The 17,836-nt window shown below is 54.7% G+C and overlaps 1 protein-coding gene across 1 annotated transcript in view; it reads right to left on the bottom strand.

Annotated features, from left to right (window-relative positions):
- DTX4 (deltex E3 ubiquitin ligase 4) overlaps positions 1 to 17,836 on the bottom strand; it is a 41,178-nt gene that overhangs the window by 12,188 nt on the left and 11,154 nt on the right. Inside the window, exons 3-7 of the mRNA XM_042233590.2 lie at positions 11,816 to 11,877; positions 10,988 to 11,149; positions 8,889 to 8,950; positions 7,524 to 7,676; positions 3,970 to 4,131 (exon numbers count right to left, since the gene is read on the bottom strand). Of these exons, the coding sequence (XP_042089524.1) occupies positions 3,970 to 4,131; positions 7,524 to 7,676; positions 8,889 to 8,950; positions 10,988 to 11,149; positions 11,816 to 11,877 (601 nt within the window). The remainder of the gene's footprint in view (positions 1 to 3,969; positions 4,132 to 7,523; positions 7,677 to 8,888; positions 8,951 to 10,987; positions 11,150 to 11,815; positions 11,878 to 17,836) is intronic.

Here is a 17,836-nt window from a genome sequence, read left to right as displayed (position 1 = left end):
ACCCCTGCATATTGGCCTCATGGTTGTGCAGATAAAGAAACACGGCTCAGGAGAGTCCAGCGGTCAAGGCCCAAAATCCCTTGCAAAGGAGGAAGTCACCTGAGGATCAGAGCCCGGGCCCAATGGAGGCTGAAGGCCTTGTCTTGTCCCGGTGCCTCTTTGCACCCTGCTTCCCACGGCTTGTGCACATCAGTTTTCACTCTAGAGCTCAGTGACGTGCACTTATTTCTTCTTGACTAGTTGCTAATTCCTCCGAAGGAGAGCCGTGGTTTTCACCCAGCTCTTCTGCAGGCTGTGGCGTTTCCCCGTTTTGTTTCTTCCCGGTCCCGCTAGAATGGGGCTTCGCAGGCGTAAAGACTGTGTCTCTGTCGCCCATCACTCTTGCTCTAGCCCCTGGTTTGGCCTAGAGTTGACGCTCAGATATTTGTAAATAAAAGATAAAAGGGAGGAAGGCAAGGAGGAAGGAGGAGAGGAGGGTAAACTAACAAATATCTGGTAAATAAAGGGATCCAGGGAGCCCCCTAGAACATTTAGAAAAAGCTTCAGTGTAGGAAGGAAGGGCCATTTGTATCTGTTGTTCAGTCGCTCAGTCATGTCCTACTTTTTACGACCCTGTGGACTGTGGCCCGCCAGGCTCCTCTGTCCATGGGATTCTCCAGGCAAGAACACTGGAGTGGGTTGCCATTTCCTTCTCCAGGGGATCTTCCTGGACCAGGAATCAAACCCACATCTCCTGCATTAGCAGGCAGAATCTTTAAGCCACCTGGGAAACCCCACGTTTGTATTTACTGCCTGGGAAATTGTTCAGTTTCTTCCTATGGGCTGTCTTTAGAAGAATCACAAGAAGAAAGACACGCCCACAAAAGTCAAGGACTATCAATTTACACACGCAAATACCGCCTGACAAAAAAGATTCTACTTCTAGAAAATTATCCTATGGAGGCACTCACAGGCGTGAGAGGTTATTCATTATGGCATTATTTGTTAAAGCAAAAGGTTGGAAACAATCCATACGCCCATCACAAGGAGACTGCTGAATACAAATTACGGCCCTTTATACAAGGGATGATTATGCAAAGCTAAGCAAGAATGCGGAAGTTCTCTTTCTATGGCCCCGGGAAGATCTACAGACTATATTGTGCGTTGAAATTACAGCTTGCAGAACAGTGTGGCTGATACGTCACCCTTTGCGTGAAGCTGGGAGGAGCGGAAGAAGTCTTTGTTGCAAATGCACAAAGGACCCTGGAAGGTGCGTAAGAAAGTAAGGATAGGGGTGGCGAGGGGGAGGGGGAGGCTGGACGGAGGGGCCTCAGAGTGGGAAGGAGACTGTCCACAGTGCAACATCGTCTTAGCAGCGCAGGCTGCTCTCACAGAATGACAGCAAAAACAACAGAAATTCATTTTTCACAGTTCCTGGGGCTGGGGAGCTTAAGACCAAGGTGCGGGCAGACTCAGTGTCTGATGAGACTCTAGCACGCAAATTGCTTGCTTTCACAGGTTCACAGCTGGAGCTGAAGAGGCCCTAAGAGGAATTATACCTTCAGCCTCATCTCGCTCTGGTTTAGATGATATTTAAAAAGACTTTGGACCTAGATTTTAAAGTGCGTGCTGGAGCCCTTCCCTGGCAGTCCTGGGGCTGCTCTGCACTGCCAAAGCAGGGGACCTGAGTTCGATCCCTGGTCAGGGAACCAGATCCCACATCAGGGAGCTAGATCCCACATGCCACAAGGAAGACCCGGAGCAGCCAAATAAACAAATAAACACTTTAAAAAAAATGAATGAAAGTGGGTGCTGGACTGTGTGAAGAATTTGAGGACTACTGGGATGTGAGAGTTGGACTGTGAAGAAGGCTGAGAGCCGAAGAATTGATGCTTTTGAACTGTGGTGTTGGAGAAGACTCTTGAGAGTCCCTTGGACTGCAAGGAGATCCAACCAGTCCATTCTAAAGGAAATCAGTCCTGGGTGTTCTTTGGAAGGACTGATGCTAAAGATGAAACTCCAGTACTTTGGCCACCTCACGTGAAGAGTTGACTCATTGGAAAAGACTCTGATGCTGGGAGGGCTTGGGGACAGGAGGAGAAGGGGACGACAGAGGATGAGACGGCTGGATGGCATCACTGACTCGATGGATGTGAGTCTGACTGAACTCCGGGAGTTGGTGATGGACAGGGAGGCCTGGCGTGCTGCGATTTATGGGGTTGCAAAGAGTCGGACACAACTGAGCAACTGAACTGAACTGAACTGAACTGGGACAGAATGAATGTATTTTGTGGGTAGGAAGGACACAAATTTTCAGAGGCCAGGGGCAAAAAGCTATAATTGAAAGTCTGGGTTCCCACCAAAATTAATACTCTGAAATCTCACCCCCAATGTGATGGTATTAGGAGGTGGGAGTGTTCCGAGGTGGGCGATTAGGTGAAGCCATTATGAATGGGGTCATGTGTGTGTGTGTGTGTGTGTGTGTGTTAGTTGCTCAGTCGTGTCTGACTCTTTGTGACTCCATGGACTGTAGCCCACCAGACTCCTCTGTCCATGGGATTCTCCAGGCAAGAAGACTGGACTGGGATACTGTTTCCTTCTCTGATGAACATGGTTAGCACCCTTATAAAGCAGACACTAGACAGCCCCTCACACTACTGTCACGTTAGGACACAGTGAGAGGATGGTCTACGAACCAGGAAGAGGGTCTCACCAGACCCTGAGTCTGCCAGCACTTCGATCTTGAACGTCTCAGCCTCCACAAGCATGAAAAGTAAATTTCTGTTGTTTAAAACGGAGAGATTGGGATTGACATGTACGCACCACTAGCTATAAAACAGAGAACGGCTGCATAGCACAGGGATCCCACTCAGCACTCGGTAATGACCTATATGGGAAACGAATTTCAAAAAGAGTGGATATATGTATATATGTATAACTGCAACCATGAAATTAAAAGATGCTTACTCCTTGGAAGGAAAGTTATGACCAACCTAGACAGCATATTAAAAAGCAGAGACATCATTTTTGTCAACAAAGGTCCATCTAGTCAAAGCTATGGTTTTCCCAGTAGTCATGTATGGATGTGAGAGTTGGACCATAAAGAAGGCTGAGTGCCAAAGAATTGATGCTTTTGAACTGTGCTGTTGAAGATTCTTGAGAGTCCCTTGGACACCAAGGAGATCCAACCAGTCCATCCTAAAGGAGATCAGGCCTGGCTGTTCATTGGAAGGACTGATGTTGAAGCTGAGACTCCAATACTTTGGCCACCTCATGCGAAGAGTTGACTTATTTGAAAAAACCCTGATGCTGGGAAAGATTGAGGGCAGGAGGAGAAGGGGATGACAGAGGATGAGATGGTTGGATGGCATCACCGACTCAATGGACATGAGTTTGAGTAAACTCCAGAGGTTGGTGATGGGCAGGGAGGCCTGGTGTGCTACGGTTCATGGGGTCACAAAGGGTCGGACACGACTGAGTGACCGAACAACAGCCGCAACTGAATCCCTTTGCTGTACAACAGAATGTGGGAAACCAACTGTACTCCAATCATTTTTTTTTTTTAAGTGTGTGTTTTTTGTTCTCTTTAAAAATTTTATATTGGTGCGTGTGTGCTGAGTCACCTGTCATGTCCGACTCTTTGTGAGCCCCAGGACTGCAGCCCACCAGGCTCCTCTGTCCATGGGATTCTCCAGGCAAGGATACTGGAGTGGGGTGCCGTGCCCTCCTCCAGGGCATCTTCCCAACCCAGGGATCAAGCCGGGGTCTCCTGTGGCTCCTACACTACAGGCAGATTCTGCATTGCCGAGCCCCAGGGAATAGCTGATCAACCATGCTGTGTGAGCATCAGGTGCACAGAACGATGGGTTAGACATGAACACATTCCATGTTTTTCCTTGGTCACAGCAGCCTGAGTGACCAAAGACAAACACCGACCTGCGAACATTTAAATACGAAGTCATGAAAGCCAGTGGCCAAGGGCGGGCTGACCTGGATGCCGGGGGGGATGCTGTAGATGATCCGGATGGTTCTGCAGTCCGGGTGGCCAGGCAGGGAGTGGGGGATGACGTGGTACTCCATCTTCCCTGGAGGCTGGGTGCCCGTCTTCACCCCGTAAATGGTCTTACAGGTCGGACACTGCAAACTCCCATCCTGAAGAGACAAGGCCCGAACTTCCAGTGTGGGAAACAGGTTTGGTCAGGACCACCCCACCCAACCCCAAAAGGTACCAGAGATAAAGGGCTGGTGTGTTAGTCACTGTCGTTTCCGACTCTTTGCGACCCCAGGGACAGTAGCCTGCCAGGTTCCTCTGTCCATGGGATTCTCCAGGCAAGAAAACAAATGGGTTGCCATGCCCTTCTCCAGGGGATCTTCCTGATCCAGGGATGGAACCTGGGTTTCCTGAATTGCAGGCAGATTCTGCACTGTCTGAGTCACCAGGGAAGCCCCAAGAAGTTGGGGTCAGGGGCAAAATGCACCCACACCAGTACTAAATCTTAGCTGCTCCCCTGCCTGCTATCGGGGCCAGTGAAAGGTGAAGTTTCCTCCAAAGCAACAGGAGGAACACTCCATACCAGCCCCGGGCTCCATGCTCAGGGACATATAAGAAAGACCTCATCCTTAAGAGGGAGAAGGAAATGGCACCCCACTCCAGTGCTCTTGCCTGGAGAATCCCAGGGACGGGGGAGCCTGGTGGGCTGCCATCTGTGGGGTCGCACAGAGTCGGACACGACTGAAGCGACTTAGCAGCAGCACCATCCTGCTGCTGGTCCCCTGAAGAAGGGGACCAGGATTATTTTGCTTATCAGGGCTCTGGGGGGCTCCCCGGGTGACTAAGCGACTAGCACCTCCACTTTGAGGGTTCTGTTGGGGCAATGGCAGGGGACTCTGGACTCAGTGAGGTGAGGAGTCCTGGTTTCACAGCAGGACCTTGTGAAGTGCTGTCTGGGGGGAGAGCCTGGACAGTAAACCCTATTCCCAGGCTTGAAAACAGACAGGGGGTGGGGAGGAGCCCATGAGTGGGCAGGGAGTGACGTGTGTACAAAGTGCCGTCACGCAGCTGGGACCAGAGCTCTCTAGGACATCCGGGTCTCCTCGGGGAAGACGGGGACCCACTGCAGGGCTATTTAAGGACGCTTCCACCCCAACTCCACTCATTTAAAGAAACAGCTTGCTTTCAGCTTGTGTTCGTGTGATCAAAGGGTGGGAAGCCAAGGTCAGGGTTCCACTCTCTGCTCTGGTCTCAACTTGCTTCATGACCTTGGATGAATCACCCCGTTTCTCTCTGGACCCTTTTCACTGCTTTTAAAGAAAATAAAAAAGGCATACTTCAAAGTGTAAGTGCAAAAGAGGATAAAAGATCATGTCCGCACCCTTTTTGAAGCACCATGGAAATAAACGCAAAGGTATGAGATTATTCTTATACGCAGTTATCAAAAGGAGAACGAAGGTGCTAAGAAACCCCTTTAAATCCAAAATAACCTCTTCAAAGGCCGAGTCCCAGTGAAACTTTTTATTGCAGGGTCAGGAAATTGAGCAGGGAATCAGGGGATCCAGACACACAGCGTCCATCTAAAACTGAGCTCTCTGAGACACAGAAAGATCCCAACATCGGCACTTTGGGAATTTCAACCATAGGGCTACATTAGGATGAAGGGAAAAAAATAGTCACAGTACAAAGGAGGTGTCAATTTGAATAAAAAGGGTTGAAAGTGTTAGTCACTCAGTCATGTTGGACTCTTTGTGACCCTACAGACAGCAGCCTGCCGGGCTCCTCTGTCCATAGAGGGTTCTCCAGGCAAGGATACTGGAGTGTAGCCTTTCCCTCCTCCAGGGAATCTTCCCGACCCAGGGATCGAACCCGGGTTTCCTGCATTGCAGGCAGATTCCTTACCGTCTGAGCCACCGGGGAGCCCCTTTCCCTTTTCCTTCACACTTTCAGCATGTTAGGAAGTAGGGATTGTTGTATCTCCATTTTCCAGACAGGAAATGAAATCTCAGAGAGATTGAAAATCTTGCTGCCCGCACTCATTGGCCCCTCAGCCAAGGTTTGCGCTTGGGTAGGCCGCCTTTACTATTTTCCCCCAGCGGGATAAGGACAGGGCAGCCCCTGAAGGCCAGACATACTTTTGGATGAATAAATGGCAGGAGGATATCACAAAAATCCCAGACCCTGCTGCAGTCCCAGCTGGGCCTGGAGAAATGAGAATTCGGAATCCCATAGACGGGGTCAAGGTGACCCAGGCCTGGGACAGAACATGAGAAACGCCAAGGGCTTTAGGCGCTGGTGGCTCAGATGGTAAACGTAAAGCGTCTGTCTACAATTCGGGAGACCTGGGTTCAATCCCTGGTTTGGGAAGATCTCCTGGAGAAGGAAATGGCAAGCCACTCCAGTAGTCTTGCTGGAAAATCCCATGGATGGAGGAGCCTGGTAGGCTACAGTCCATGGGGTCGCAAAGAGTTGGACATGACTAAGCGACTTCGCTTTCATTTTAGGCGCGGTCCGGAGAGACTTATCATCTGAGGACACACCCAGGTTCCTGGAAACCAGCTCTAACAGGGGACTGACGCTCCACTATCATTGGTGGGTAAGACAGGATCACACAGCCCTCCCCTCCAACAGCGGACCTTAAGGGCCTTCCAGCCATCCTTTGACAAAACCTTTAGTGCTTTTGAAAGGACAATGAAAGGTGCCAAAGACCATGAATGTAACTGAAAAGCACCACGCCTGGGAGGAGGAAGGGTGCCTGGGGAGTCCTGTGCCAGCACGAACGGACACTCACCACGGGCTCATCACTGCAGAAAACTCCCTTCCAAACCTCAGGGACAGACGTCTACACCTCAGACCACCACGCAGTGCAGACACTGGGAGGAGCTGGGTTGCTCGTTGTTGCTGTTTAGCCATTCAGTCCTGTCCAACTCCTTTGCGACCCCGTGGACTGTAGCCCGCCAGGCTCCTCTGTCCATGGGATTATCTCAGCAAGAATACTAGAGTGGGCTGCCATTATCCGTCTCCAGGGGATCTTCCTGACCCAGGGATAAAGCTTGAGTTTCCTGTATTGGCAGGCGGATTCCTTCCTGCTGAGCCACCAGGGAAGCTCTGGGAAGCTAGGCAGCATAGCCCAAAAGGAAGGTGCAGACAGATTCTGCCAGCATAGTAATTTTGGGGAAAACTGATCAGGCTGAGAACAACCAAGCTCATCACTCCTGCTCCTCCGGGGTACCCCTGTTTGCAAGCTCAGTCGCTTGAGTCATGTCTGACTCTTTGCGACCCTAAGGCCCTTAGCCCGGCAGACTCCCCTGTCCGTGGGACTCTCCAGGCAAGACTACTAGAGTGGTTGCCATGCCCTCCTCCAGGGGATCTTCCCCACCCAGGGATTAAACCCGCGTCTCCTGCACTGCAGCTGGATTCTTCACTGTTGAGCCACCAGGGAAGCCTGGGGGTGCCTCTAAGACCCCCCGAAGCCCCTGGGTGCCACTCCAATAAGGCCTCCAGGCTTGGGTGCTGCCTGGGAGGCGGTGGCACGCCCTGAGCTGGCACCCACCTTGTTGCCGTTGTTGTACATGGCCACCAAGCAATAGACGTGGTAGACATGGCCGCACCGGGACAGCTTGCCCACCAGGTCCGGCTTGACCGTGGGCTGGGGACCCTTGTAGCCGGACGGGGCCGTGAGACGCTCCATGCAGATGGTGCAATCCTGGGGGCGGAAAAGGGGGCAGAGGAGGGAGACTGTCAGCCCCACTCGGCCTGAGGCCCCACTTGGCCTGGGGCCCACAGCGCCTCCACGGGCTTCCGGCGTGATCTCAGCGGCCAAGCGGGCTGCTACTGCTGCTCCTCCAGAAAGCCCACAGACTGGGGAACACGTGCTTCTGAGAATCTAGACAGAATTCTGCTTCCTTGGCACAGCAGAGTAACTCTTGAACTAACTAATACCTGATGGTGATACATGTTAACTTAGGCTGCGAAAAAGAATGATAGCCCCTCCTTGGGGGCTGTGACTGTCCTTCCGTGGGATCCCTCAGTGGTCTGTGGAGGAAACCAACACTTGCTGATTTGGCCCACTGACCATTTGCTTATTTAAGTGGGACGTTTGCAAAGGAACTGTATTTGAAGTGCCCTGGAGAGGCTGCAGCGTGTCTCAGCATCTGGGGCTGGATGATTCTTTGCTGAGGACTTCCCTGCTGGTCCGGTGGATCACAATCCACCTGCTGATGAAGGGGACACGGGTTTGACCCCTGGTCCAGAAAGATCCCATACGCCGCAGGGCAACTAAGCCCGCACACGGCAACTACTGAAGCCCTGTGTTCCAGAGCCTGTGGTCCAGAACAAAGGAGGAGGCAGCAGAGAATGAGACGCCAGATGGGTCGCATCGCCAACTCAGTGGACACGACTCCAAGCAAACTCCGGGAGGCAGAGGAGGACAGGGGAGCCTGGCAGGCTGCAGTCCATGTGGCCGCAGAGAGTCAGGCCTGACTCGGCAACTGAACAAGAACAGTTCTTCGCTGCAGGTGCTGTCCCAGGCCTTCCTGAGGAAGGTGCTGGTTTAGCAGCACCTTTGGCCTTGGCCTGCTGGATGCCACCAGCATCTCCTCCTCCCTTCAGTTCTGTAAAATCACCTCTGGTTGAGAATCTCTGATCACCATCAAGCCCATTTTTAAGTCGGTTCCCATAGCTTATCACACCACTTTGCTTAAATTCACAGTAAGGCAGTTGAGCATCAGTCAGCGGTTTGCTGAACAGGCAGGTGTGAGAAGTTAAGCCACAGCTGTGGCCTAGGACATCTAGTCTGACCAGCTCTGCGTCGGTCGGGACCCAGAAAGCAGCGCCGGCTGCCTCCTGCAGAAAGCTGGCTGGGGGGATGACTGGGGGGCGGGGAGGGCGAACCCCGTCCCACCGGCCCTGGACTCACCTCGTCTGGCGGATGCCGAAGTTTCTGCAGATACTTCTTCAGCACTTCTTCCGGGGTTTTCCCTGCGGGGACAGGGTGATCAGGGGCCACCAAGACAAGCTGGACATGCCAGAGAGGCGGGCGTTGTTAGGCAGGCTCAGAGCTTTCAGAAAAGATGAGGAACCATCGCGCAGTTGGGCTTAAGGATGGAAAGGGGACACGGGGAGGACGCGGGAGCCAGCTGGTCTGAGGCGGGGGTGCTAACGTTCGCCTGTCTCCCGCCATCACCTCCCTGACCCCGGCCTGCCTGATCGCAGCCAGCCCACTTGTTCACCGGCGCGGGCCGAGCGGGCTTCCCTTCCCCAATGTCAAAGAGCCTGGACCTGCCCAAAGGCTGCATGAGCTAACAGTAACGAAAGCTCTCTGGACACAGTTTCACATTTTGAAACATTGGGCCGGTTTATGGCATTCCTTTCACAATGTGCAAAGGACTGTCTTGATCTGTAGCGTGGCGTCGAAGCGCCATGGTTTTTGCGGGAAACCGGGACTTGACGACCGCGGCTTTCTGACGGCCTTCCTCCGGTCGACGCTGCGGTCGCTGCCCAGCAGTAGGGAGAGGATGCCGTGTCCTGGCAGGGGCAGTGACTCTGGGATTTGTGGGGAGGGGGAGCCAGGCCCCTAAGAGGCAGCCTGGACTAAAAGCAGCGGTTGGCATGAGACAGCCCTGCCAAGGGGCAGGAAGGAATAAAGGGTTGGAGCCTCCTTGCCAACTCCCTGAACTTCTCTGAGCTTCTGTTTCTCACCTAGACAGCAGGCAAGAACAACAGCACCTGCTCAGAGGGGCGCTTGGACAATTAAACGCGACGTCCAATTAAATGGACCTACAGCCCTGCGGCACTTTGCCCGCTAAGAGTCGGGTAAGTGCTGTTAATAATAACAGGAAGAATGGGAAAGCGCAAAATCCCATCGTTTCCTATGAGACCGCCAGGAAGACGAGCAAGTTCATTTAAGCAGAGAAATGTCGACAGGCTGGAAAAGCAGGACAAGGGCTTCACGAAGTGGGTCCTCCAACGTCCAGAAGCCGGGGCGCAGGCTCTCCCTTCCCCCTGCCCTGCTCCGCTAACAAGAATTAAGCTTCTGGCGGCCGAGAGCCTCTTGCTCGCTGAGCTAAGCTATAGCATGCATATGATCCTACTGGAACGTCTCCAGTTTGAAAGGGAAGGGCTTACGGCTGACGGTCGAATCCTTTAGAAATGATACTAGAGACCAGAGGTTTCCCAGATGGTCAGTGGTTAAGAATTTGCCTGCCAAGGCAGGAGATGCAGGCTCAATGCCTGGGTCGGGAAGATCCCCTGGAGGAGGAAATGGCAACCCACTCCAGGATTCCTGCCTGGAGAATCCCCTGGACAGAGGAGCCTGGCGGGCTACAGTCCACGGGGCCATAAAGAGTTGGACATGACTTAGCCACTAAACACACACACACACACACACACACACACACACACACACACACACACACCCCAGAGCTAGAGAGAGCAGCCACAGAGGTCAGGCTGGGCCCTTGGGGCCCAGGTAGGCACAGGTATTGACCTCTTAGCTGCGGGACTGTGAGGAGGGGTATGAGCTCTTGAAGGAGGGTCTAGCAGCCAGAGCTTCTGGAGCATCCCGAGGGACACGGAAAGTGGCGACCTCCACTGCCTTCCAGGACACACCTGCTGGGTACCGGCTGTGTCTGTTGTAAAGGGGAGAAAACTAAGGCAGGCTGGGGTCTCGTGACTTGCAGGGGACAGAGTTGGGGTCTGAATCCAGGCTGTTCAGGCTCCCATGCCGGAGCGCTCCATCTCTCTGCCGTATTCTTTGTGTCACACGCTGTATCTTTACGTGCCTGTACTGTTGCCCTGAACTTCTCTGTTTCTCAAAGGGGCTCCATCAGATCCAAACCTCTCCACTTTACTGTAATCCTCAGGGTGGGGATTAGTTAGCCCATTTAGCAGATGCAGAACCCGAGGCACAGAAGGCACGGGCGAGACCCTCAGAGGTGGAGACAGAGCTGGGCTGGGAGCCTAGTCGATGACCCACCCCCACCCTCCCAGGACTCCTTTTGACAAGGAGGCTGATACCTTTCTTGGCTTGCTTCTTGGTGGTCTTGCGGCTTGTGTTGGAAACCCCGGGGATGGATTTTATTTCACTCTTGCTGACGGGGGGTGGGTGAAGGACCAGCTTTGGTGGCCGGGTGAGACACACGGGCAGCCCTGCCGCGCTCATGAGGATCCCAGTGATTCCTGGAAGACAAGGGCGCCAGGGAGGAGGGCGGAGGGTCAGCCCCAGCCCGCTCCACACTCCCCTCCCAGTAACCCGCTCCACCCTCTCCCTCCCCGGTAACCTGCTTGCCCCTTCTCCACGCTGATCCTCTTGGCCTCTGAGGATCCTCTTAGCCTCCTTTCCCCTCTTCTCAACAGTGAGCTCTGCGTTTTGCAATCACTTCACCCAAACTGTTCCTGCCCTTCCCGTCCACCCTCTGAGGTCCTCGTTTGTGTCAGTCACCACCAGGATTCTCTCTCTTTTTACAAACGTCCATGACACCTGTTGCTTTTGCTCTTCTTGTTTTTAATTCCTTTTTGTTTATTTTTAAGCTTTTCATTTTGTATTGGGGTTCAGCGGATGAGCAATGTGGCGACAGTCTCGGGAGAACCACGTTTCCAGGCATCCATCCCGCCACAAACTGCCCTCCCGCCCGGGCTGACACGACACTGAGCTGAGTCCGCTGAGCTCTGCAGCAGGTCCTTGCTACTTGTCCATTTATCATAGACCAGCACGGACCGTACAGTCCACGGGGTTGCAAAGCATCGGACACGACTGAGCGATTTCACTACACTTAGTGCTTACGCGTCCATCCCAAAGGGCCTCCTAGTCTCTCCCTTTTCTCCCTTCAGCCGGGGCTTCCTTACCTGCCAGAGCAGGGTTGACGGGGCTGGACCCACTCAGGTTCTTCACGGGGACAGTGGGCACCCTGCGGAAGCACAGAGCAGACACGTCACGCTTCCGACAAGCGGGAAAAAGGGCCACAGTGCTGGGTGCCTCAGAACGTCGCCCACAGAGGGGCTCCCCTGTTACAGGAGCCACTTGCTCCTACTAAAGCCGCAGTCAGCCCACAGCCAGAACGGAGCCCTTCAAACCCCAGCAGAGCATGTTACAGCTCTGCTCAGAACCTCACAGCTCAGAACGGCCCAGGGCTCCCTCAGATTCCCAGCGAGGCCTGTCCCACCCTGCAGAGCCACTGAACAGCCCTCCCGAGCAGCCCCCGCCAGCTCCCTGGTCTGCCCCGAGTCACTCATTGCCTCTCGTGATGTCGCCGTTCCGCTGCAGGCCGGGTACACCCCAGCCTCAGGGCTTTTGCACTTGCGGTTCCGTCTGCCTGAAGTGTTTTTCCACCTGACCCCCGCTCGGCTCCCTGCTACAGACCCTTCAGTCTGGGCTCTGACGTCCCCGACTCGGCGATGTCCCTGCGGCCATCTCACTTAACACGGCTACCCACCCCTCCACCCCACCCTGAGACGCCAAGTTCTCTTCCTTTTTGCTTTTTGCCCACACTGGCCGACCTGCAGGACCTTAGGTCCCCGACCAGGGATTGAGCCTGGGACCCCGGCAGTGAGGTCCTAACCACTGGGCCACCAGGGATGTCCCACTTAAGGCCTTTTAAACTAAATTGTTACTTCTTATTTCCCCTCTTGAAATCTACGCTCTATCAGGACAAACACTGCTGTCTCATTCAGAGCCTGACACTTAGAGGCATTTCATGAATATCAGTGGAAGCAATGAAATTTAAAAAAAGCAGCAAGTTCAAACCCACAGAAGCTTCTGGAAGTCACCTCAGAAGCTTCTGGAAGAGAAAGCCCCTTGCCTGAATCAGAAGCGCCAGCTGCAGGGCGCGAGCATTTGCACTTTGAGGAGCTTCGGCTGAGAGGTGGGCAGAGGGCGCCCACCCCCAGCCCAACAGGCGGAAACCATTGCTCTAACAGCTGCCACCTCTTTACTCAGAGAAACACAGACGGCAAGCAGAGTCTCCTTCCTTGTCCTTCTCCCCAGCAACTCGAGCCAGGCTGGAGACAAGACAGCCCCGCTGCCTGGGAAAGTCAGGGCGTCCCACGGGGCTGAGGACAAAAATACGGGGCGCGTGAGGCTCGGTCTTGCACCATCCCCGGCCACCCAGGCCTCTGCAGCTGGGCTTGGAGAGGGGGACGAGGGCTGGAGATCCTGATGGCCCGGGTCACAGACCGCCGAGAAGCCAGCAGTTCTGCTTTGGGGGAGGGGCGAGAGGGGGTGCTGGGAAAGCAGGGGAGCGGGGAAAGAGCATTTTGCTGGCTTACTGTTCATTCACGCGCTTCGTTGTCCATCCCTATAGAGCCCCCCTTGGTGCTGGACACTGCCGGATGCTGGGGACACAGCGGTGGCCCACACAGCCTTTCATCCGGTGCAGAAATCACTAACGAGTCCAGCCCGCCTGATCCCAGACACCATTCTGAATGCTCAGAATAGACACATCCACTCAACCCTTGCAACGACCTATCTGAGAGGTGTGACTGTCATGAACTCCGTTTTCACAGGCAGGGGCCCTGGGGTGCAGAGAGGGTAAGCTAGCTTCAGGGAGGTCACACAGCGAAGGGTTTGAAGCCCGCTCATCTGGCTCTGGAGTCCACGATCTCAGCCATTCACGACGTATGCTCCTGGGTCTGTGCGGTCCTTACCACTCCCCCATGCTGCAGACAGAAAGCGTGAAGCTGCGAGCCTGGGGAATAAGCACCCCCCAGAGAGGTGAGGCTAGAACGGCACCTGCAGGCTGGGCCCTGGTGCGTCTGAACCCCACGCGCCGGGAGGATGGGCGTGCCCTCCGCCATGCAGAGTCCTCTGGGGCCTCTGTCTCCTCCGGGGGATGGTGACCGTGCACCAGGCTTGTGAGACGATGTGCGAATAACAGACGCGGGAGTGTCTGTATCTCCACAGTGGAGTGGCCTCCACCGAAGGCCACTTGTCCTCAGAAACCGGCCTCAAGATGAATCAAATGCTGATTGGGTGGTGGTGGGGGAGGAAGCTGAATTCAACATGAAAGAAAGTCATAAAGGGGACTTTCCTGGTGGTCCAGTGGCTAAGACCCTGAGCTCCCAGTGAAGGAGGCCTGGGTTCGATCCCTGGTCCGGGAACTAGACCCCACATGCTACAGATGAATATTCCACATGCTGCAGAGAGAAGATGCTGAGGGCTGCAACCACCAGTGCAGCCAAATAACCAAACATTAAAGAAAAAAAAAGTGAAGAAGAAAGTCACCAAGAAAAAGAGGAACCAACTTGATTCCGGACTCTGTAACCTGCCCACACGGCCAGGTGTGGTACAGCAGGTGGGAGTCAGAAAAGCCAGGTTCAAGACCCAACCCCACCAGGATCACGCACACGTGCTGTCACCTCAGGCGTGTCAGGCTCTCTGTGACCCCATGCACTGCAGCCCTCCAGGCTCCTCTATCCACAGGACTCTCCACGCAAGAATCCTGGAGTGGGTTGCCATGCCCTCCTCCAGGGGATCCTCCCTACACAGGGATGAAACCCACGACTGTTACGTCTCCTGCACTGGCAGGCAGGTTCTTTACCACCAGCACCACCTGGGAAGCCCACCAGTAACAATGTCCGTCAACTTTATTGAGCCTCTATTTCCTTATCTGTAAAACTGTGAAAGTCTTAGGTAGGAGGCTGCATATTAAAAAGCACAGACATTACTTGGCCAACAAAGGTCCATCTAGTCAAGGCTATGGTTTTTCCAATGGTCATGTATGGATGTGAGAGTTGGACTATAAAGAAAGCTGAGAGCCAAAGAATTGATGCTTCTGAACTGTGGTGCTGGAGAAGACTCTTGAGAGTCCCTTGGACTGCAAGGAGATCCAACCCATCCATCCTAAAGGAGATCAGTCCTGGGTGTTCAGTGGAAAGACTGATGCTGAAGCTGAAACTCCAATACTCTGGCCACCTGATGCAAAGAGCTGATTCAGTGGAAAAGACCCTGATGCTGGGAGGGATTGGGGGCAGGAAGATAAGGGGATGACAGAGGATGAGATGGTTGGATGGCATCACCAACTCAATGGACATGGGTTTGGGTGAACTCCAGGAGCTGGTGATGGACAGGGAGGCCTGGCGTGCTGTGATTCATGGGGTCACAAAGAGTCGGACATGACTGAGCCTTTCACGACTGAAAGGCTGCCGGGAGAGACGTCCTGATGATTCTCCACCCCAGAATCTGACGACCCCACCTTGGGGGCAGTCTCCCTGCTGGGTTCCGCACCGGGTCTGGTTCCCCTCCAGCCTCTCCAGGAGGTGCCCGAGTGCCTGTTCCCTGGATGCCCACTGGGGACGGCAGGCACGGCCCAGCCCTGCACCTGCCTACCCCTTTCACCACCTCTGAGGCCCCCACTCTGATAAGCAGCTGCAATCTGCAGGACAAAAGCCACCTTTGTTCCCACAAACTGGACCAGCAGGTTTACCTGGTCTGGTGAAGGAGGAAATAGTCCAACCTCCCCAGAGGGCATGCCCAGGGTGGCCTGAGAACTGGGGGCTGGGGGGAGGGTCTGGAGAGACAGGGAGGGTGTGCCCTCGAATGCTGGCAGACTGGTGGGCGTCCCTACCACTGCTGGACGGCAGGAGAGGTGGAAGGGCTTGTTGGCGGCACTGGACGCTGGGAGCAGGGCTGGGGAGGGGGTACGTGCTTGTGAAATGCAGAAGCGTCCAGGGGAAGGGCCTGCCAGGGGGTCGGGAGGCCTGGCTTCTAGGCCGACCCCGCGGGGCCTTTCTGAGAACCCCACAGTCTCTCTGCCAGCCTCAGCCACGTCTGCGCTACCGTGGCAGTACACAGGGCGCCCCAAATCTCAGTCCCCGGGAGGAATGCGGATCTGGGTCACATCTTCTGTAAACAGCCCAGCCCTATGCGAATCTGGGTGATGGTTTGCATTCTTGCCTCCCAGGGTAAGAGGAAGCGGGATCCAGAGAGAGCCTTTTCCTGCCTGATGGGTGGTTTACTCACTCAGTCGCATTGGACTCTGTGACCCCAGGGGCTGCAGTCCACCAGGCCCCGCATTCTCCAGGCAAGAATTCTGGAGTAGGTTGCCATTTCCTCCTCCAGGGGATCTTCCCGACCCAGGGATCGAACACAGGTCACCTGCATGGCAGGCAGACCCTTTGCCAGCCGAGCCACCAGGGAAGCCTTTCCCCCTCCTCGCTTAATATCCCAGTTTTCTCAGATTCTTGAGGCGGTCAAGGGTTAAGCATCAAGCTGAGTGCTGGGCAGACTGTGGAGCTGGAAACACCTGATCACCCTCCAGCAGTGTTCCTGGTGGAGGTGAAAACCCAGGAGAGCAGCCTCCAGGGTCCACACCAGTCACACCCCGTTGGGGCCCCCGGGTTCTAGGCGCTTGAGCCCTTTGTCTAGAAATCAGCAGGACAGACAAAGGGCGGCGAGCATCCATCCACCTCCTCCAGGAAGCGTGGCTCAGCCAAAGCTGCAGGACCCGACCCTCTGTCGGCCAGTCGGCAGACACTCCGGCCTGCGTGCTCCGGGTGCACGTTTTAATTTCAGTCTCGAGAGTACAAAACGGAGAGAGGAGTGGCAGGGTGGTGGGGAAGGAGGGGTTGTTGAGGGGAGAGCCCCTCTGTAGATGCCACTGGGAGAGGCAATGTTTCTTCGGGGGTTCTGAGCCAGCCCAGGGGTGGTCAGCAGAACCGCGTTCTTGTCTCTCCAGCGACTGAGGTCTCGCTGGAGACGGAGCCGCCTGCATCTGGAAAAGAGGGGGACTCCCGCCCTCGGGGGCACAGCTCCCCCCTCTTTAGAAACCGCCGCTCGCGTCTCTGAATAATTCACAGGGTCTTTCGTTCCCCCAGACCCTTCTCTCCAGGGCACCCCTCCCACCCTGCCGGGTCTTCCTCTTTTCCGGGGGGAAGTTGCTGGGAGAGGTCACGGGCAGAGAGGGGAGGGGCCGGGGCCGCTGGAAGACAGCAGGTCGATGGCAGAGGCAGACAAAGGGAATCGACATGCTCATTAAGTGGCCGCGGGGGTGAGGGGGTGGGGAGAGGCTGAGAGGCAGGGGCTGGGAGACGGAGAGCGCTGCGGAGGGGCCAACGCTGTTGGGGAGACAGCAGAGAAAACCAGCCACTTTCTATAGCCCTTTCCAAATTGAACTGCCCGGAACTCCGCCCTCCTGGGTCGCTCAGATTCCATCAGCCCTGCAGATGCTAAAGCAGAGAGATAGAAGCTGAGATGTAAGGCGATCTGGGCTTCCTTACCCTCTCACGGCAAGGAGGTCACTCGGCTTTTGCCTAGGGCACCAGAAATGAAGCGGTGGAGTCAGCTTAGATCTGACTTCAGCAACCACAGGCAGCAACTGTCCGCCTCGCTCAGACAGTTCATAGTAATCATAATAGCAGCCTGTGACCAAATTCTTATCACGTGCCCAGCATTATGGTGAAAAACTTGAAAACCCCCTATAATCCCCATGGCAAATCCTATAAGCAAGGAACCATTCCTACCCCATTTTACAGATGGATAAACTGAAGACGGATGGTGCACAGCGTGCCCCGAGTTGCACAGCCAGAAACCTGGGTCCCAGCGCAGGTGCTGAAGCTTCTAGAGGGTGATCTCTTACCTCCACAGGAGCGTCCCTCTCCCACGGTGGCATGCACCAGGAACTCCTGCGAGGGGCCCCAGGAGGCTGCCTTACGCCAGCGTGGAGACAGGACCAGCAGCATCTCGCCGGGTCCCATCCCTCTGCCAGACACCCCTGCAGGCCCAGAGGAGGTCATAGGAAAAGCCATGGCACCTGACCGGCATCTGACCGTTTGTTTATAACTCGCCTTTGAATACAGTGAGGAGCTGGGCTTTCACCAAGAGAGCACTGATCGGACGAAGGGACAAAGACCTGGGCCCCAGCCCTGACTCTG

The sequence above is a fragment of the Ovis aries genome, chromosome 15, assembly GCF_016772045.2.
Source record: "Ovis aries strain OAR_USU_Benz2616 breed Rambouillet chromosome 15, ARS-UI_Ramb_v3.0, whole genome shotgun sequence".
NCBI lineage: Eukaryota > Metazoa > Chordata > Mammalia > Artiodactyla > Bovidae > Ovis > Ovis aries.
Note: the sequence above shows the minus strand (reverse complement) of the source record. Positions and strands in the feature narration are given on the sequence as shown.